At 40.5% G+C, this 22817-nt stretch overlaps 1 protein-coding gene across 3 annotated transcripts in view; it reads right to left on the bottom strand.

The window, feature by feature from the left end:
- TEAD1 (TEA domain transcription factor 1) overlaps positions 1-22817 on the bottom strand; it is a 220077-nt gene that overhangs the window by 48743 nt on the left and 148517 nt on the right. Inside the window, exons 4-9 of one of the 3 annotated variants that reach the window (XM_050955139.1) lie at positions 20609-20671; positions 20457-20519; positions 7677-7811; positions 7429-7475; positions 6208-6269; positions 4080-4204 (exon numbers count right to left, since the gene is read on the bottom strand). In XM_050955139.1, the coding sequence (XP_050811096.1) occupies positions 4080-4204; positions 6208-6269; positions 7429-7475; positions 7677-7811; positions 20457-20519; positions 20609-20671 (495 nt within the window). Of the gene's footprint in view, positions 1-4079; positions 4205-6207; positions 6270-7428; positions 7476-7676; positions 7812-8913; positions 8921-20456; positions 20520-20608; positions 20672-22817 lie in introns of those variants that run through there. The other 2 variants (XM_050955137.1, XM_050955138.1) reach the window with 2 other exon arrangements.

The following is a 22817-nucleotide window of genomic DNA, read 5'->3' as shown; positions in this document are numbered from 1 at the left end:
CCCCGTCGACTCTGCTACCGTCGCTCGCCCTGGTGGAGTTCCAGAGTCGATGGGACCGTGTTCAGTGATCGATATATTGCATCTAGACAAGACGCGATATATTGATCCCTGATAGATCGATCACTACCCGCCAATCCGGCAGGTAGTCTGGACATACCCATATTCTGACTATTTTCTCCACACACTGGCTCGCATTCCTGGGCAGGGTGTGGATGTTGGAGGGATAGGTTTACCTCTCTGTCATGCACAGACCACTGTCTTCTTTGATTTGCAATGTCAGGAAAATGGAACTAGTTTGCTGGTGTGCTTTTGGAGATTGATGGAACTAATGAGTTATCAGGCAGTCCTGAGAGATAAGACTGCTCTGACAGATCACTCTATGGGATGGTAGCACTTCACGGTAAATTTTGGCCTCTGCTAGGGATACAGTAGTCCCTACTGACACCATTAACTATGAGATTTTGTTGATTCATTTGGAAAGCCTAGAAAGGGTGGCTGGAGCTGCTCTGGAGTGGACCTACTCTTATCTCACTAAGAGCTGTGAGCAATTGTCCTTTGTGCCAAAGGTTCTCTTGCGTGGGTGTTGCGTGAATATGAAGCCCCTGGAAGGACTGATGAAGAGAGCATGTCTGTGCTGCTTTCAGTATGACACCCCACTTTATGACTCCATCACATCTGAGTCAGCGAGAACAGTGGAGCAAATTACCTGTTTAGATGGAACTGGGGCTTGAATGAGAGTCTTCCCTCTGTGAGTCTGTCTAAGTGAAGCTGACATGAAGTTGATGGGTTGAAGGAAACGGCTGGAAACATTGGCTGCACTGCTGTCAGCACCCTTCATTGAGGAAGTGTGACTGCCATTTGCAAAACAGGCTTGCAAGTTGGAAATGGTGTTGGATCTTGGATGCCCATGTAGCTGCTGCAGCCAAGAGAGTTGCAGAAGCTGAAGCTAGTACAGAATACACCCCACTTATACATTGGGAGCAGAAGCACTTTATAATCAGTGCTCTATATTCTGCTCTGGGGCTCCCATTAAGTTTCCAGATGGAATTCAACATAATTTGCTTTTAATCTACAAAACCCTAGATGATTAGAGACTTTATTACCTGAAAGTCCACCTTTCTCCTCATGACATACAGCCACCAATGAGATCAGCAAAGGCACTTGGGTGGGCGCTCCCTTGATATAAAAGTCAGGAAGCTGCTGACAATACGTTGTCTGAGAAGGGTCAATGACTTTGGAACTCATTTTCACCCTTGGTGTTTCAGAGCCTGGATTTGTGCATGCTGCCAGGTGCATCTCTTTTCCCAGGCTCTTCAGGAGGGGAGTAAGTTGTTATATTTATCGGCAGTCCTCTTGAATGTTTTTAAATTATGGTATACATGTTCAGAGCACAGGATGGGGGCCTACAGATATTGTATCTCTATACATTTAAGAAAAATAAAACATTCAGTGTAAATATACTGCAGGATAATTCCACTGAGTTCATAGTCTAAGGTCAGAAGGGACCACTGTGATAATCTATGCTGACCTCTTGTATAACAGGCCCAAGAGATTCCCTGAAGTAATTCCTATTTGAACTAGAGCATCTTTTAGAAAAACATCCATTCTTGATTTTAAAACTGCCAGTGATAGAAAATCCACCACAACCCTTAGAAAGTTGTTCTACTGGTTAATTATCCTCACTGTGAACAATTTGGACCGTATTTCTAGTGTAAATTTGTCTAGCTTCAACTTCAGCCACTGGATCCTGTTATACCTTTGTCTGTTAGATGGAAGAGGCCATCATAAAATATTTGTTCCCCATGTAGACACTTATAAACTGTGATCTGGTCACCCCTTAACCTTCCTCTGTTAAGCTAAATAGATTGAGCTCCTTGAGTCTGCCATTTTAAAGCACGGTTACTATTCCTGTAATCAATCATTCTCATGGCTCTTCCCTGAACTCTCTCCAATTTATTAACATACTCCTTAAATTGTGGACACCAAAACTTAACACAGTACTTGAGGTGCAGCTGCACCAATGCTAAATACAGGACTCCCTGCTCCTACTCAGATTCCCCTGTTGATACATCCAAGGATGGCATTATAGCCCTCCTGGCCGCAGCGTCACACTGGGAGCTCACATAACTCCAGAATCTTTTTCAGAATCACTGGCTCCCAGGATAGAGTCCCCCATTCTGTAAGTACAGCCTATGTCATTTGTTCCTAGATGTATACAGTTGGCCACAATAAAACACATATTGTTTGTTTGCGCCTAGCTTACCCTGCAACCCGGATCGCTCTGTATCAGTGACCAATCCTCTTCATTATTTACTATTCCCTCTCAAGGAAGTGACTCTTGATTTACATTGGGGTAAAGGAGCTCAGAGTCTGACACCAGGAGTGTATTAAAGCCACTGTATTAGGCAAGAACATAGAAACAAGGGTGCCACTTTCGTTCCAAATGAATAATGAAATTGATGGAATGCATAACCAGAGGAATAAAAAACCAGTAGTATAAATATACAACAGTTAGTGGAGTTACTCTGGATATAGACAGTTGTAACTGAGAGCTGAACTGTCCCTATCTCTAAACATAGACACTCCAGTTAAACCAGCATGCCCAAATATAATAGTTAGCAACCCAACATATGGCCATATATTTTAATATCTCACTGCTGAAATATATTGTACTTTTTAGTTTAATGTTTCTCTGTTTTAAGGATTCCTTTGATGTACGGTTGCTGTACTATGTCTCTGATCTCCATTATGCAGTGTAAACACTCCCTTGATAACATCACCTAGCTATAGCTCATAAATTCTATGGTTTCCAGAACAGAATTATCAACACCACATGACAGCTCCACTCTACTTCAAGCTACTGTATTTTACCAGCAATTTGAGGAAGAAAGGACTGTCTATACCACATGCTCATGAGAGTATTTGCTTTTCTGCAATAATCTCAATAAAAATTTTCAGTTCAACAACATGTTTTTCCACTGAAAACTGACACAAGCTCTTTTGATTCATGGTGTTTTTTGACATGCAGGAGGAGAGTTAAGCTGATAAATTTTCATGGCAAAGACAAAACACAATGATTAATAATAGGAGCTACTTCATCAAATGAGCTCACCAATGGTTGGATTAAATAAGAAATATTACACTCAGCTCCATGGACTTGCCTGAGATTTTGCAGTGCAGAATCTAGATATTTTTTAAATATTGAATTTGGCATTGAGAAACGGACTGAAATCAAAGCAAGCATCACATTTAGATCTTTAAATAGGTAAATTGTACAGACTACTCAACTATTCTTGCTCTATTCAACTGAGCAGAAATTTAAACAAGTTTAAAATCAAATTAGGTTAGGAAGGTTTATTCTCAGCAAAAACTTCTTGTCCAAATAGCTGTTTCTTAAAAAATATAAACTACGTGGCTCAGTGGAATGATACACTCCTGGAGACTCAAACTGAAAGCAACAGAAGTAAGTATGCTCTGTTCTTGGTATCTAGAGAAATTTTTGCCCAAATCCTCAAAGCCTGGGTTTAGCAAAGCACCTAAGGCATGCTAAACTGTAAGCATGTCCTTAAATTATGTCCCTGTTCCAGAAACAACTTAAGCACAAGCCTTATCTCTAAGTATCTGCTTAAAACCCATTGATTTCAACAGGAATTAAACACATGCTTAAGTACTTGGCTGAACTGTGGCCCAAATCACCATGCAACTTTGTATAACTGGAAAATTGGGCCAGCAAGCCATTCAGACTCGACCAGCGATGAGGCACACTGACATAGCTATGTAGTGCAGCTTGCAGTGAAGCTGAATGGAGGCACTGAAAGGAGGCAAACATGACACAGTCCCTCACTTTCATAAGCAATGGTTTCTATAAAAAAAAGTTGAAAAGGGAAAAATTGTACTGTAATCAGAGTAATATTACAGTGCATTGATCGATGTCTATCAGCCTTGAGAAATTCTCCCTCAAAGTGACATCAGTATCAACAGTGGAAAGCACGCGGGAAGAGACCAGAAAAGGGTAGATACAATTGAGAAGAGCAGAGAACTATTTTAGTTTACTAGGCATTTCTTTGGATAACACCTACTGATTCTGGGTCTCTCTGTTGTTCAAGAAAAGCTGAGAATTCCACCAGTCTGAGTTTGGTTGTACCAATGGATCGACCCTGCCAAGCGGGAACTGAGGGTGCTGGAGCTGATGCAGGCTCAAACCCTAAAATACAAAGTATCATTGTTATGTACAAGTCAATCAAATTTCTCAACTTCCGTTTTCTATATTAAATTTAACTAGGAGCCATAGGGCTCTTCTTGATTCAGATTTTAAAAAAACACTAAATCAACATGGATTTATTATTTGTTAAAGGTAAACAACATGGAAAGATGGGGATCCAACCTACTGATCATAGTATCAACGTGGTTGGTCAAGCTAAGGACGGTGGGAAACAAAAGTGGAGCTTCCTTGAATTATTTGGCTAGCGTGTCACTGTATAATCTTTGCTTAAAGTATATAATTAATTATTGTACACTTTACATGGCATTACAACTGACATTTCACTAGCAGTATGGTCATTCGTAGGCAGCATGGTCTAATGGGAGTCAGGAGACCTGGATTCTATTCCTGGCTCACCACTGACCTGCTGTGTGACCTTGGGCTTTCCTCTCCTGTTCCTCCTCCCACTCTTGTCTATTTACAGTGTAAGCTCTTCAAGGCAGGGCTCTTCTATGTATTTGTGCAAAGCCTAGCACAGGGGGGCCTTTAAGCACTACTGCAATACAAATAATAATAAATAATTAATGTAGGGAGATGAATCGTAACTTAAAATGAGAACAGAGGTCAGTGACTTGACCCATTATGAGGAAGCATGTCTACCACCAGAACTGATTCACCACAATTAAAACTGTAACTGTTCTCTTGCTTCAAATCGTGGAAAGCCACAAAAGGAGAAAGAACAAAGGAGGAGTGGAGCAACTGACCAGGGGAGACAAGAGACCACAAAAGGCAGGGCAGAGATAATCCCCTAAGATCTGAAAACCAAGAAGACATTTTTGAAGTGGGTTCAGAGAGATGGACAACAAGCTAGTGAAGGTGAAGGAGGACTCAGGTAACATGTTTCTACTCCCTGGAATGAGAATCTGACTGTATTCTTCTGCACCTCAAATTTAGATAGCGTAGATTTAGGAACCCTATATAAAAAGGGGAATTGCAACAGTCACAAGTGAATATGGATTTCAGTAATGATGAAAATTCTGGCAGCGTTCTAACAGTGGCAAGAAACAGATTCCAAAAGGAGATGTGAAAGACTGAAAGTTGAAAATGACTCATAATTTCTGGCTTCGGGAGCAACATTACATAATTTAGGAAAAACAAGAAGAGAGTGAGATATGCAAGACCACAAAGGAAAGTTTTTACTCAGAAAGACGGCTAGCGTCTTTCAAGTAATCTGTAGTAGGAAATTATAATGTAGAGAAGAATGGATAGAATCGAGAATAGCCAATAAATGAGAAAGAAAGGGATGAGGAAGTTTGGTGAGGGACACAGTTTGTTGTCATTTGGATAGAAATAATGCCCATTATTGGAACCTGCAATGAAATGCACATGAGATGACAAATAGGAGGAAAGGTCACAGACACAGTTCTGGGCAATCATAGCCTCTTTTGCTCTGAGGCATAAGGCTTCTACCAGACTACGGAGTAATTAGCAGAGGAAAGTTCTGGTGGCACTGGCTTCTAAACTGAGATGCTCTGGAAGAAGAAAAAGATCAATAGTGTATATACTGGTAGTGACATGTTTTATACTTTGTAGGACTGAATATAAATTATTTTGGTATAATTTTAGCTCCAATTTTAAGTAAATACAATGTACTTTGCATGAGTGAGGGAAGCAAGATTTAGCCCTTAAATTGCAATATGCAACCCATCATCCATTCTGTTCTTCACAAGTCATTTTCCTGCATCATATGAAATACCACCAGATGATATACGTCAGTGCCACAAGAACTGTTGGCACATATGTGCTGGGATTAGCAGTCCTTTTTTCCTATCTAAACAGTGACTTTTCTTCATAATTAATCAATTGCTTGTCCACTGATGTCTGGAAGGGACATATGAGACTCTGGACACAGATTAGTGGGCTCTGTGGGGCTCAGAAACTAACACCACACACTCATTACTTTTCCTCATGCAATATGTTTAAAAGAAGCTAGAAAATGAAGTTACCTGAAATGGGAGCTGTGACTGTTGGCTGAATAGGATAGGCCTGCTGAACGAATGGCTTTACACTGGAATAAATAGTTACACAAAATCACAAACTACACAATTCACAGGTCATTCAGTTAGTTATATAGCACAAGAAAATATGTTGTTAATAACCTTTATGCACACAGATGGCTCTTTCTAGTAGGCATATTTAAAAGATAGTCAACAAACAGGTTATGAAGCAAGAAGGGGTTACCCCAAATCTAAACAGAGCCTGATTCACAAGTTATTGAGCTTGACAGTGCTCACTTGGGTCAGTGGTTCTCAATCTATTTGCAATTGTGGGCCACAGATGCAGCTCTCTGTATGTTATGTGGGCCGCATCCACATACAATATAAATACTACCTGTGTGGCCCTGAGGATGTGACATGAGCCGCAGTTGTGTGCTGATTGGCCTGCAAGCCGGCTGAGAACCACTGACTCAGGTAGTAGGGAAGAATAATTCCCTCCACTGCAGAAATTACTGGATAACAGTAACAGAGGTCAGACTAGATGATCATAATGGTTGCTTTTAGCCTTCTGTGAATCCAAACCCCACTGAATCCAACGGAAAGACTCCCACTGATTTCAGTATGCTTTGGATAAGGCCTATAATGAGAGCTGGGAGGAGATATTCCACAGATCACACTTTCCTGTAGGGCTGGGGCTGAACACGTCAGGTTTACAAGTCTCTTCTCTACATGAAGTGCCTGTTACCAAGATGCCATGCAGCTTCAAACCCCACTGAACAGGGCCAGGCCTTTCATCTAGTTGTTGCTCACGTGAAGTGGTCATTCCCTGCCCTACAGAAAAATAGATGTCTGGGCTATCTTCCCCTACGCCTCCCCCCATGTCCTGTATATACTGAAATGAGTGAGATAAGATTTGTATTGGAAACACACATATACATACACACAACACTATCATATACTTGCTTTATAGTGCAGTTCTATACTGGAGGTGGAGTGGGGTGGGGTGATTATTGTCCACAGTTAATATTCAGCTTCTGTCTTACGGAATATTATCATTTGTAATGTTTTAACAGGAGCCATATGAGCTATTGTGACTGAAAAGGTTCCTGTAATTGTCTAATCTTCTATTTTCATCTTGCTAAGTATTTGCCTGAATAATATCCTCTGGCAGCGAATTCCACTGACTAGTTATATACTGCATATAAAAGCATTCTTATTCTTCAGACTTACTCTTGTGAGGATCCCGGCTGCCCTGTTTGTATCATTCCTGGCCAAAACTAGAGGGGGTGGGGAGAAAAATAACTTTGTAATTGCTTTCTTTGTAGAATAATTTCATACATTTATACACAAAATTACGTATTCATTTTGCAAACACAGATGTAAGTACAATTTGCGCATAAATCCATTGATCTAGCCTTTATTTCCTACTGATCATTGTTAGGCAATAAACTTTGTCTTGGCATCAGTTAACAACTTACCCCAGGTGCACCAGGAAACGTAGGACGGGGAATTCCTGGCAGGCCCAACTTGTTGTGTATAGCAGTAGCTGATACGATCTGAGCGGATGACATTGCTGCCATGTGCTGAAGTGCCTTGTCCTTTGCAGTCTGATCCTTTAATATGACAATTATATGGATTCTTAAAACATTTGGCACAACAAATCTGGTTACATAAGTGCAGCTACAAGCACGTAAGCCAAACTTAAAAGGCCACAGAAAACAAAAAATAGAAAACCATGCAGAAAAATATAGCATGAAGGCTAAAATACACTCGAACTTCCTCAAAGCAAAAATCTCCTCTCAGAGATGCAGGGCAGAGCTGAACTCTCTCAGTCTGCTTTCCTGACATGCAGGGAACTCTGGAAGAGCAAATTGTTCCCCAAGTTCTGCAAATCAGATCCACATAGGGAGATCCCTTTGCAAATGCAGAGCTTCCCTGACTTCATCTAAGCTCTGTCTTCAATAGAGGTCTCCCGGTATGGCTCCGATTGCAGGACTGGGATCTATGAGAGTTGAGCTCAACCATGCGGATCTGAGAGAATTTGCCCTTAATGAAAACTTTTAAGGCGAACCCAGAATTACAGTCACTTGTGAACAGGGCATTATTTCTCTTCATTTTTACAGACAGACAAAACATTTCAAATTCTGGTATCCACTACATACCATCATAAAAACAAGGAAACATATTAGACAACTTCCAATTTGAAAAATTTTCATTAATAATTTACAGTGCTTCCAAAAGAACAACAAGAAAAACCTGCTTTCAAGCACAGAGACCTGGCTTTTTTAAAAAAAAACAATTGTTTGATTATAGATGTAGGTAAGTGGATATAGTAGGACAATAAAAATAGGCACACAGCAAATTTCGTTACTCTATGGCCAGATCATGGTTCCTCGTTTGTAATATTGTATTAATAAATGCTAATGTTTAGATCCACGACTTACAGTGAAGGAACACAAGCAATAATAGGCAAGTTCATTTTTACAAGCAAAGTAGCAAGCATGCTGGCAAGGGTGCATGCTTTTATATATGGTACATGAATGTGCATATATGTACCCTTTAAAGCTTACATGTAGTAGTATTATAGGTGAGCAGTTTCTTCCTTTGAATAGCTCCTTTAGAAACAGCACAGGCTGAGAATACAGTGAAAGCTAGCCAAAAAATCTGCCAAGCACAGCTAATGTACATAATACTTGGTTTAGTTAAAATACTTACCATGCTTGTTACCTGGATACAACAACAAACAATTTGTTAAAATGCTTGTGTATAACAGAAGATTTTTTTTAAAAGTGCTTCACAGTGTACTAAGAGACAAAGGAAGAGCGGTTTGTCCAGTATTACATATAAGGTATAAACAAATCATCATTTTCACCAAGGGACTGATTCATCAAAAGATAAAAAAAGTAAAAACACATGAGAAACTACACTCTTCTCCACAGCAATCTTGGGTGGCGGGTACTGGCCCTTCGGCATGTTTCCATGGCCTTAGTGGGATCCTATGGAAGCTCCTCTGTTGGATGGAGCCCTGTATATTTTGGCCTCTGCTGGTTTATAAGGGACCTGACGGCAGATGGAGCAGGGGAGCAGCTACTCTCAGCAGCATTCTGCCTTCCACACCCTGCAGGTTTACAGGCAGAAATCCAATCAAATGTTAATGCTTCTTGAAGCAGCATTAACACTTGTGGACCCATCCATAACTGCTCCTGCACAGCCACAGGGGAAGCAGCTGAGAGCAACAGGGTTCCCATAAAAGCCAAGCTGACAGGGAGAAAAGGACAGTGGAGCGGCTGTGTAGGGGATACAGGGACTCTGAGGCTCCTGAGGTCTCAGATTCAGGAGATCTGCTGATTCAAAACGCTGACTCCACTAACAGTCCTGCACAGTGAGAAAGAATGTTCCAACTGAAAACTCTAGTAAAAATATAATATGGCCCTCAGACAACATGTGTGGTGGCCTTGATTTCTGACTTGGTGAATTTAGATTTAGGGCCTAAACCTGAAGTCTTTACTCAGGCAAAACCACCACTGAAATTTTGAAATTAGTTGGTTTGAAAGAACCAACAATTTCCTGCACAGCCTCCTCTCTAGGTATGATATATCCAGTGCCTTCACATAAACAGTGCAGCCAATTCATGGGCTTCTTTTTTAATTCCCAAATATACATTGCTCTGCTGTTATATGGAATTTGCTCATCTGTGAATCGAAACTCTACTGGGGGTTAAATATTCAAATACTCTGTTTGGGACATAAATGCCTTTCTGGGCATTGCTCAAGCCCAGAATGAATTATGCTCTTACAGACAACCAAAAAAATAAATAAAAAAAGCTTTTAAACAGTTCTATTTTCCTACAGGAGTCGCACTTCACAGGAGCAAGTCCAGAAATAGCACCTGTGATTTGCCTTGGAGGTAGCTACCCTTTACTAGTGATACATCTGACACTCATGAGTTGCAGGAGCTGTCACAGGAATTGTACAATGGAGAGAAGATTTGTTTAAGTTATCATGGGGGACGAGAAAGGGTAATTTAAAAAAAAAATCTGATTGTGAAGAGCTAAGTGTGTGTACATATACACATTCTCTTATTCACACATATATATGTGAATAAGAGAATGTACTGTTGCTATGTGCATTTAAACACACTGCATTTCATCCCAGAGGTGCATGCCTTTCTGTAGTAGCAATACATTTCAGCTTCTTTGGTTACATTTTGAATTCTGCAAGGCAGGAAGAAGACAAGATCAGCAATGCAAGAATATCCCTGAGGGCAAATGTCTCACAGAGTTATAAAGGTCTATATACGTTCTTTGACTGGTTTCAATGGAGCCACACAGATAAACATAGGTTGAGAGTCTGACCCTAGTTTAGGATTCTGAGTCTCTGGTCTGGCAAAGTTTTTTAGTTGGTCAGAAAGGAAGTTTTTTCAGAGTTAAAAAATTGCCTGGCTTAACTTCTCTTTCATTTCAAAATCAAATACAAGCAGACAAGAGGTTCTGATTTCCATTGGTCCTGAGCACACATAACTCTAGCAGAAGTCAGTGAGAGCTGCAGCTGATTGACACCTGTAAAATTGGGCCCAAGAAATTAGTCTTCCAAAAAACTGGAATAAATCTCCATTTTAAGGTTCATTTTTTACTTGGATCAGAAAATGAAGCACTGGCCATATTTACCTTAGCTCACTTAAAAATAAATAAAAAATTGCAACAGCATGCATAGCCACATCAATGGCTAACCAATACAAAAGTGATCACTTTGTCCAGCAATGAAATGCAGACATTTCTGGGATGAAACACAATAACTGATTAATAATACATAGCAACAGTCAGAACAGTTTAGGCAGAAAGTGAAGAATACTATATCCAATTAAAATAGCAGGGGGAATTTAGGCAGGCAGATTACAGTAATTACCCAAATTGGAATTTGGCCAGGACACATGGCCTATTCTAACAGAGAATGCCATGGGATCTTTAATGACCACAAGGCATCAGGATCTTGATTTTACATCTTATCAATTTGAATATCAGTTATCAATTTGGAAAAGCCCTACTGAAATCAATGAAGTTAGTGCTATGCTGGGATATTGGTTCAGCATAAACTCAGAAGAAGAGGTTCCCTACAGCATTATTAACATTAATTCCTGCAGCAGCTTAAGGTATTTCTTGGATGAATCCCATCTGGTACTGACCTGTCCTGACCCTACTTAATTTATGAGCTCTGATGGGATTACTGCTGCAGAAGAATGACACTGAAGGAAATCATGGATTTCATTTTTAAAAATTCTCTCTTCTTTTTCTCCCATTACCAAATTCTTGTATCTTGTGATATACAGTTAGAAGCACTAGACTAGATTTAGAGCTCAGTCATATCAGTAAAAATCTGAAATTCTATTGAAATCACTAGATTTTCCAATGAGCTCAGAACTGGTCTTGCAATTTTTAGCTCACTGTCTCCAATTTGCAGTTATAAGCCTTTTGAAAGATTTTGTGTGGGTGGATGGGTGTCTGTGTGTGTATGTGCGCACGCACACACACGGACAAGGGATAAATTGTCAGAATCTAACAAATGGATTATACAACTTTTAATGAATCGCATCCCTGGGGTTTATGTTACACACATTATTTTGGAATGTAAATCACTGTCACATTAGCAGAGAACAATTCTCCAGAATCATCCATTTTACACCCAAATTTCAAATTTAAAACACATTAAAAGAAACATAGGGTAAAACAAGTTTTACATAACCAGCACATTAGGATTTTTGCTTGACTTTCGTTTAATCCAACATAAACAGCAGAAAAATCAATCAGTTTACTGTAGTTCTGCTAAAAGAAAAAGGATCTGTTATCCTAGAATGATAAATGGGGCTTTCAATCCCACATTGACTAGATGGATTTTGAAAAAATATCTAAGACATAAGAAAATTAAGGGCAACAAAAGATCATGTGAATTCAAAAAGCCCTAAAACCTATCAAATGATTTTTTTAAGACAAAACTTTTCTTGTTGGAGAAAAATATGATATGTGGTGAAAAAGAAACAGCAATTTGCTCACAAAATGGATTTTACAGTATAGCATAAGACACTGACATAAAATAGTTTCCTAATAAGTAATTTTGCAGATGTTATTTCTGCTCATATATTGTATTGATTCAAATAACCTTTGCAATTATTAGCTGTAGCTCCAAAAAGATAAACAAATCGTGGAACTATACAATTGTTCTGGACAAAAGATAGAGAGCACTTGAATGTTTCTAGCCCTGCTCTCCAATTTGCTTATTATTAGAGAAGACAGTAGTAAATACAAAAGCTGGCTATTTCAGCCAGGCAATAGCTAATGCCAAGAAGAGAATGCGCATTCAAAGCTGTCCCAACTTGCTGCCTAATGAGTAGCAATTAATCCATCTTATTGTATTTCAAAATGCTGAAGACTCCATTCACATCAAAGGGAATTTTTCAAGGCTTTTATCATTGTTCATTTAAAAAGTATAGAGCTATCTTTAGCATTCTATAATTGTCAACAATATTTTTTTATCCCTCAATGTGGAATGTAGAATAATGGATTTTAAAACATGTAATATGCGTGAACTGTAGGCATGTTAATGTTTCTTTTTTGCCTCTCTTTTAATTAATCTTATACTATGAAAAAATATCTAAAAGCAAAGTCAAAAGATAGGAGTGGATACTGGTGTATGGACTTTTTCTTGAATTCTGTATACTTGCTCTTTATTTAGGCAAAACTCCCGCTGGCTTCAATAGTAGTTTTTTGGTTTTTTTTAAATGTGGAGGAAGGATTCAGTTCACCATTAGCATGGAGAAGAGAACATCACTCTCTCACCCTGTCTTACCTCTTTCTCCATGAGGCTTCCGTAAACTTAGAAACATTTTAAAGATGGGAGTGGGGAGGCTAAGATCCCTAAAAAAACCCCTACAATACTTGAAATCCTGGCCTAAAGGAAATAGGATGCATTACCCTCCCTGGCGAGATCTGTGGGACATTCCAGATTGCTGTATTTGAGATGCAGTAACAACGTTTACAAGTAAAAATTTTCCTGCGTGCTAAGATCCACCAATCCAGAGCGATTGCTGGCATTCTGCCTGGTAAATTATTACAAAGATAACCATACTGCACCCTCAAAAATACTTTCCGTAGAGGCTTTCCTCTCACTATTCAGGAAGAGGATGCTGGCAAACAGCCTTTACAAGGAGTGGGTAAGAAATATTATCTGTCAGGTAAGCTTCAACAATATGCCAGCCAATTCCTAGAGTAACCATAGCTTTGCGATCTTTACATCCAATCCCAGAATACTGCCAGAGGATGAACAGCTAATTGGATTTCTTAAATTCCTTAGCAGGAGTGCCAAGTACTCTCTCTCTCCATCACTGGCTGGATTCAGTCAAAGGCTAGGTACGTAGAATGATCTCTTGGTTTAAATTAAACCCTGAAGGTATCTAGGGAACAAAAGTTAGTTATTGCCTACTTTACAGAAGTAAAAAAACAGGAACGAAAGGTCACTGGAACATCTCCCAGAAGTCCAACACAATGGTTATATGCAAAAATAATTATTAGCTGGGAGTGGGCCAGAGCCAAGACCAGTAGATCCACCCAGGGCCACCCAGAGGATTCCGGGGGCCTGGGGCCATCGGCGGCAGGCGGCTCCGGTGGACCTCCCACAGGCATGCCTGCGGAGGGGCCGCTGGTCCTGCGGCTCCGGTGCAGCATCCGCAGGCACGCCTGCGGGAGATCCACCGGAGCCGCGGGACCAGCGGACCTTCCGCAGCCATGCCTGCGGGAGGTCCACCAGAGCCGTGGGACCGGCAAGCGGCAGGGGGCCCCCCGTGCGGCGAAATGTCTAGAGCCGGCCCTGTTCGGCAGCGGGGGGCCCTTCCGTTCTGGGACCCGCAGCTGAAGTGCCCCGAAGACCCGCGGCGGGGGCTCCCCGCAGGCGAATTACCGCCGAAGCGGGACCCACCGCCGAAGTGCAGCCCGCTCTTTGGCGGTAATTTGGTGGCAGGGGGCCCCCGCCGCAGGTCTTCGGGGCACTTTGACGGCGGGTCCCTGAACGGAAGGGCCCCCCGCTGCCGAATTACCGCCAAAGACCGGGTTGCACTTCGGTGGCAGGTCCCGCTTTGGCGGTAATGCGATGGCGGCGGGTCCTTCCGCCCCGGAGCGGAAGGACTCCCCTGCCAGCGAAGACCGGGAGCGGAAGAAGCTCCGGGGCCCAGCCCCGCAAGAGTTTTCTGGGGCCCCCGAGCAAGTGAAGGGCCCCGCTCAAGGGGCCCCGAAAAACTCTCGTGGGGGCCCCTGCGGAGCCCAGGGCAAATTGCCCCTCTTCCCCCCCCGGGCAGCCCTGGATCCACCACTACCAAGTTCTATAGGCCTGAAGCTCTGGATCTTAGATGTCTACTATAGACCACCAAATTAGGAAGATGTCTATAGTAGACATCTAAGATCCAGAGCTTCAGGTCTATAGAACTCTGTAGTGGTGGATCCACTGGTCTTGGCTCTGTCCCACTCCCAGCTAATAATTTTTTTTGCATATAACCATTGTGTTGGACTTCTGGGAGATGTTCCAGTGACCTTAGTTCCTGTTTTTTTATTATTGTAAAGTAGGCAGTAACTAACTTTTGTACCGGGTCCTCGGCGGCACTTCGGCGGCAGGGAGGTTGAAGTTCCCCATTATTATCAGGTCTTGTGTTTTGGATACTTCTGTTATTTGTTTTAGAAATATCTCATAAAAGAAATATCCAAAACACAAGACCTGGTAATAATGGGGGACTTTAACTAATAATATGGCAAAATAGAACTTTTTTTTCCAGAAAGTGGAGAAAGTAACCAGGGGGACAGTTATTTTAGACTTAATTGTGACTGACAGGGACAAATTGGTAGCGAATCTGAAGATGAAAGGCAATTTGGGTGAAAGTCATCATGAAATGACAGATTTCATGATTCCAAGGAAAGGAAGGAGTGAGAGCAGCAGAAAAAGGACAATGGACGTCAATAAAGCAGACTTTAACAAACTCAGTGTACTGGTAGGTAAGGTCCTGTGGGAAGAAAAATCTAAGGAAAAAGAAGTTAAGGAGAATTGGCAATTTCTCAAGACAACAATATTAAAGGCACAACTACAAACTATATCAATGCAAGGGAAAGATAGGAAGAATAGTAAGAGGCCAAAATGACTCCATCTGGAGCTTGTTAATGACTTGAAAATCAAAAAGGAATCCTACAAAAGGTGGATACATGGACAAATTGCTGTGGAGGTGTACAGAAGAATAGCACAAGCATGCAGGAACAAAATCAGAAAAACTAAGGCACTAAATGAGCAAGGGACATAAAGGGAATAAGAATACATTAGGCGCAAGAGAAATAGGAAGGAAAGTGTAGGTCCTTTGTTTAGTGGAAAAGGAAAGCTAATAACTGATGACATCAAGAAAGCTGAGGTGTTTAATGTCTATTCTGCTTCAGTCCTCACTAAAAAGATTAATAGTGACCAGATACACAACACAATTAACATGAACAAATAAGGGAATGGAATGCAAGCTAAAATAGGGAAAGAACATGTTAAAGAATAATTATGTAAGTTGGATGTAGTCAAGTCAGCAGGGCCTGCTGAAATATATTCTAGGGTACTTATTAGCAGAAGCAATCTTGGAACAGTTAGCAATTATCTCTGAGACCTCCTGGAGGATGGGTGAGGTCCAAAAGACTGAAGAAGGGCAAACTTGGTACCTATTTTTAGAAAGGGGAAAAATGAGAACCCAGGTAATTACAGATCTGCCAACTAGCTTTGATATCTGGAAAGATACTGGAACAAATTATTAAACAATCAGTTTGCAAACATCTGGAAGACAATAGGGTTATGAGGAATAGCCAGCATGGATTTGCCAAGAACAAATCATGGCAAACCAATCTATTTTCTTTTTTTTTTCTTTTTTTTTAACAGGATTACTGGCCTAAAGAATGATATGGGGGTGGGGGGAAGCTGTGGACATATGTCTTTATTTTATGGATTTGATATATCTTGACACAGTCTCACATGACATTCTCATAAGCAAACTAAGGAAATGTGGTCTAGATACAATTACTAAAAGGTGAGTACATAAGTGGTTGAAAGCCCGTATTCAATGCATAGTTATTCATGGTTTGCTGTCAGACTGGGAGGGCATATCTTGTGGGGTTCCACAGGGATCAATCCTGGGTCTGAAATACTATTCAATATTTTCATTAATGACTTGGATAATGGAGTAGAGAGTATGCCTATAAAATCTACAGATGACACCAAGGTGGGAAGGATTACAAGCACTTTGGAGGACAGGATTAGAATTCAAAATAACCTGGACAAATTGGAGATTGATACAAATTCATCAAGATGAAATTCAATAAAGACCAGTGCAATATACTGGGATGCTCTAGGTTTACCGGGTTCTGCCACAACACAGAAGACTGGACTTGATGATTTCTTGAGATCCCTTTCAGCCCTATATTTCTATGATCCTATTTTCCAGTTTTCATTTCAGCCCCAAATGCCTATAGGAATAGCAAAAAGCAACTACACAGCTGCTCCTCAACATGCTACAAAATTCCCTTGCAAAAATCTGGTAAGTGGAAGCATGTTTAGGGAATAATCTTGTGACAAGGCAAGAGAAAAGGAGACCTAGGAGACTAAGGCCATCAGCCATCTCCGGCTGAACTGATAATTATGGACAGACAGAAGGGATATTTGAATTCTTTCCAAAAGCTAGAAGATTTTCCCCTCACACTGTAGTTGAGAAACGTGATGCTCAGACACAGGTTTTCTTAAAATGTCAGTTGGTCTCCTGAACACTACCCATAGCACATTATATAAAAGTTATCTTTGGCCTTTGCTCAGTGGTGGACCACTTGATTCGCCAATAGGTAGCACAGCTGGATAATACAGGTGTGAGATACAGGATAACTGCATTCCCTTGTTACCCCTGATGCTCTGGTTGTTTTTCATGTGCTGGCTAATACAAACCCAAAAGATGATTTTACACGTGATGATCTGGTTATAGCAAAATACAAGTAACTGGTCTTTACTGTAGCATGGACAATCAAATGTAAAATCAGGGATGCCAAGATGTATCCAATCCTTCTTCCACCCCAAACAAATAATGTTTCCCTGAGGTAATTTTCAGCATATGTTGGGAAGCATGGGTGGTTAGATATAGAAATTTTAGTTGTTCCATAAATCAGGTAATTCCACTAATACAAATTATCTGGAGGGTTGAAGTTTCTTCTAAGGTTCAAAATAATCGGTTTCTTCCTTTTCTGAGTGAGTGGTTTCATTTGCATGAGGAGGTAGAGCAGTAGATGTGTTCTTCACTGAAATTGTATCATCATCTTCTTTTAAAAATTTCAGCTCCTCCATTGTGGTGGCAGGGGAGAAGAGGAAGTGGCAGCTCTAATTTGTCAAGAGATGATTGTGCAGGTAGAGCAGGAGCCAGGTAATAGACACAGAAATGCTATGTGCAACAAGATGGCAGTGAGGGACCATCTGTTTGGGCAGAGTCTGGGCTTCGCCCCTCTCCCTCTTCCTTCCCTTCAATGTGTTGGACACTCTTCTGAACAAGGAATTTGAAGAGAGGTGTCAAATTGTGTCACTTCCTCCTAAAAGCCAGTCATATAATGACAGTATTCTGAGTACAGTATAAATACTTCCCTTGAGGCAGTTAGGGGGGAAATAGGCAGGGTCATGGCATTGCGCCTTCCCCTCAATGTGCTGGCAAGCATACCTGATCCTGCATGTGTTAGCAAGAAGGGGCTGGTCACAATTTGCTGCTGGTATTGGTTAATTTCTCCACCATGGAGCAAACAGAGAGTGGAGGGAACTGTGCCTCTCACGGACACATTTCCTTTCTTTTGCTGCCCCTTTCACAGGGCTTGTTGTGAAAACTGAAATCATCCTTTTAAAAAATTGCTTTCTCCATCCTAGCTGTGTAATTCTTCCACAGACTTGAAGCGAATGTCTTCTGTAGAGCTGCAGGGACTGTGAGACCTGAGTGTGGAGGGAATTCTTAGCACCAGAAGGGTGGCCTAATTTTCACTAGTCCATTGCTTGTTACTCAGCTGAGGTAGAGCTGCAATCCATCAATCTGCACTGATGGATCTGAGAGTGTAGGAATTAAAGAAACCATTACACAATACATTGTTGTACTAGCAGACTGTTCCTTCTTTACACAGCTCCTTAAAACCAACAGCCTTAGCAGGATACTTTTTTGAGCTCAATTTATGGGGCCTACAGAAAGGTAACTAGAAAAGGGGACTTTTAAGTATCACAGGAGTTTAGTTTTTTGCCTTGCTCTGTGAACAGCTTCAGTAGGAATCGAAAAGCAGGTGCAGTAATAAAGAATATTTTTGTTTTAAAAACAGTGTCTTTTCATATTTGATAGTACTTTAGGGCAGTGGTCTCCAAAGTGGGGTGCGCAAGAGGATCCTTCAGGTTGCGCGGAAGAGGGTGTGTGCTCAAAATTTTTTTACTGACAGGGGTGCGTGATTGGAGACCACTGCTTTAGGGTATGGACAAAAATATTTTTTCAAGTTTTCCAAACACTATGGCCAATTTTTTAGTTAGGTTCTTATTTAAATGCCTAAATATAGAGCTAAGTTTTCTGATTTTTAAACTGCTGAGCATTCACAGCTCCTATCTATGTCAATGAGAGCTTCAGGTGCTCAGCACCTCTGAAAATCAACCCACTTATTTAGATACTTAGATATGGGTTTAGGTACCTAACTTTAAGCACTCAGTTTTGATCATTTTGGCCTAAATTGCTACATTTCTCTGTATTATTGCACCCTTGGTTAAAAAGCAGTATGTTTAAGTTGCCTTAGTTCTTCATTAACCCCAACTGCTTAGCCAGTGCAGCTAAAAAGCCAGCCACCACAGCCATACAAGCTTGCCAGCATGCTGCCCACTGCACACTGAAAACCAAATGCGTCTATCAAGTAGGCCTGTTATAGAGCCAGTCTGTTATTTACATATTGCAGTTTCAAGATTGTGGTAAGCTTCCCCAGCACTCACCACTTTGTATTGTGAAATTTGTATTGGGGGGAGGGATAGCTCAGGGGTTTGAGCATTGGCCTACTAAACCCAGGGTTGTGAGTTCAATCCCTGAGGGGGCCATTAAGGGAACGGGGGTAAAAATCTGGGGATTGGTCCTGCTTGGAGCAGGGGGTTGGACTAGATGACCTCCTGAGGTCCCTTCCAACCCTAATAGTCTATGATTCTATGATTACTTTCTGAAATATTTTGCTTTTCAGTTAGAACAAAATCATGATTTGTTCTCATTCATAGCCCGGGGTGGGTGGGTTTTCTCCCCCCTCACAACAACTCAGCAAAAAGAAGGGGGAGGAAAGGGGGAAATAAAAGATTTACAAGTTTCTTTGCTATTTGTAAACAAAAAAAAAAAAACAAAAAAAACTCTAAAACCTACTTGCATTTCTAAGTAATGTCAGACACCTTTAAAACGCAACGTAAGATCTCCCTTGGAAAATGTGCAAAGACTCTTATTAATCATTTCCAAGAGGTTCCTTTTAGTTTTGGTAGATCTTTCATGGAAAAATGGGGACATGTACAGTTCCATTACGTCAGATTAAATAAACATATTAATATTCCCCCAACATGATGCTGACTGAGAATCTCCAAAGATTAACTAAGATAAATGTAAATATTTTTTTTAAAAGGAATATATCTTCGGGGAATCATGTACAGTAGTTAATTTAAAGTTATATTAGACTGTACTGTGGAAATTTCAGCTTGCAGTTTCTAAAGCAATCCTAAAAACTATACTGTCTGGCACTTAGAGTAAATCTATTTTTAAGTATTCTTGAAAGCATTTCAAAAGCACAGATTAAAAGCATTTTGGAACAGAAAAGAAGCATCACAATCCCAATTATCGCTGTGGAAATGTTTTTTGTGTACAAAGTGTACAAAAAAAACCCCTTCTTTTATTTAAATACACTAACAATCTAGTACTAAGCTGTTAAAAAACTAACAGGTTAAAAACAATCATGTTTACGTGCTGAGTAGTTACAAAGAGTAGCTCACTTTGTATCTGGAGAGTGTTAACATTTTTAATATGGATGCTAGTGCAGAAATCAGAGATTAAACACAAAGAAATGTAAACAGCTACCACATGCAAGAAAACTAGGTTACAAGAATCACAGCACCAGGCATTCACCAATCACCATGGAAAACAGGAAATGAAATGCATAGCAACCACAAGCCCAAAAGCAGAAAAGCGCATACCTTCAGCTTGGAATGAAAATCACGAGATTTCCTTCTGGCAAGAACCTGAATGTGACTAGACACCTGCAGGGTAGGGGAAGGGAGGAAAACAAAGGAAAAGCCTGTAACCATGGAGATGAAAAGCCCCCTACAACTGGGCAAGCCAAACGTACCTTAATGGCGGCTTGAATTTCTCGAACTTTCTTTCTTGCTAAGACCTGTATGTGACTAGACACCTACATTGTTCAGATTTATAAAAAAAAAAGAGAGAAGAAAAAAGAAAAGAAAAAGAAAAACAAAAAGGAAATCAAATTTAAAATATCTTTTTAAATTACTTTTTTTTGTGGGGGGGAAGTTATTTGCATCTTCAGTAAGCTCTGCTGTTAAAGATACTACATTCCCAGCAGATGCCTAGCTCTTAGCACCAAGGTTTAATAACACAGGCCATCACTGCAGTGACGTGACTAAGGAGAAAAAAGTTTAATCTATCAATTTATATAGTCTTTTACAGGAGAGAACCAATGACACTATTCAGAAGTAGGTGTGGACCACTTGCTCTTTTGTTACAAATCCTATGACCCCTATAGACAGCCAAAGAGTCTTTACTCATGCAAAGAGTCAACTGGACTTCTTGCATGAACAAGGACTAACCATATTCATAGGGTTTGCAGAATCAGACCCTTGCAGCAGTAAGCATTGAACGAGATAATATTTCTTGATGCTTTGTCAAATAAAGTAACAATAATTTATCGTGTTCTATGACTTCAAATGATTACACCAAGGCTGTGTTTTGAGCTCATTAATAGTGTTATATTTGTTAATAACTGACAAAATATTGACACACTATAGGTCTTAAAGAAACATGAAATAATGCTGCATTTCTTTATAATATGAATATCTGTCATGTTTCCACCACATTGATAATAAGTGCAGGCAACTCCTTTGAAGTCAATTTATACCAGGTCTGAATGTGACCCACTGTCTTTACATGTACTATGTCAGTGAAAAATATGTGCAAGCATGAGACCCAGTCCCATACTGGATCAATTGTACTGGAACTTTTGCCTGATTGATGAGAGAGGGATTAGGGGCCATGTTTTGCATTCATATTTTCTCAAGTATGTATTAAAATCCGTTGCGATGATGGATTAAAGCATAACAACGTAAGAATGGCAAGGCTGAGTCATGCTAATGATCCCTCCTGCTCGGTATCCTGTCTTCCAACAATGGCCAGTGCCAGATGCTTCAGTGGGAATGAACAGAACAGAGCAATTACCGAGTGATCCATCCCCTGTCATCCAGTCCCAGTTTCTGGCAGTCAGAAGTTTAGGGACACCGGAGGATGGGGATGACCATCTTGGCTAATAGCTATTGCTGGACCTATTCTCCATGAATTTATCTAGTTATTTTTTTGAACCCAGGTATAGTTTTAAATCCTGCCAAGCTGCTGAGCAACCAATCTAAACAGAAGCTGAGGGCACTTAGAACCTCCAGCTGTTGCTCAGCCCCCTGCAGGCCCCAAGATGATTTTCTCTAAACTGCGACAATAACAAAAATTGCTAGAGAAACTTCTCAACCACCATATTGTTTATATTAGAGTAGCACCTAGAGACCTGAACTAAGATCAGGGGCCCCAATGTGTTGGGTGCTGTACATACACATAGTAAGAGACAGCTCCTACCCCTGAAGAGGTTTGAAGCTAAATAGACCTGATAGATAAAAGGAGGGGAAAAGGAAATATTACTGTCATCACTCAGAAAAATCCTTTTGTTGTGGTACCTGAAAGCAACATGTTTGTTAGGGGAAAAAGCATATTGTAATGTAAACAAATTCTGATCCTTGAGGGCCAACTTTACTAGGCTTCTTAATGAAGCAGCCCAGGAACGAGAGAGTCTGTAGTTATTCAGACTAGTAAACAAGTTGATAATTCAACCTACATAAATAATTTTCACAATGGTAATTTTTGTTTTCAGTTTCGCAAGATAATAGTGTTAAAGGTTACATGGTATGCACAATTCTGCAATTTCCATTTTTAATTTTAATTTGTTGAGAGATTCTCAAAAGTAGTGTGTCAAAACATTCATAATGTATTTTATTTATATAGGGGGGTGGGAGTGGGAGATTTCTCTATTGATTTAAATAGAGCTAGGCTGATTTACCCTGGCTGAGGATTTGGTCATGTACTTGAAACCACTGAGCTATAATGTGCTCTTAGCTGCACCTGTGCAACTCCAAGTTCATGGGGGTTGTCCAGGTATAACAGAAGAGAACTTGGAGCTTTAGTCCTTTGCTGTGGATTTCTTTGTCAATGTGGTGTTTGTTCCGTCTCTATGTATTGCAGTTTCTCTCCTTCCTCATGGCTTTTTTTCATTCCTTGTACTT

This window comes from Gopherus flavomarginatus, chromosome 5 (genome assembly GCF_025201925.1).
Source record: "Gopherus flavomarginatus isolate rGopFla2 chromosome 5, rGopFla2.mat.asm, whole genome shotgun sequence".
Taxonomy (NCBI): domain Eukaryota; kingdom Metazoa; phylum Chordata; order Testudines; family Testudinidae; genus Gopherus; species Gopherus flavomarginatus.
This window is presented reverse-complemented; position numbering and strand designations above follow the sequence as displayed.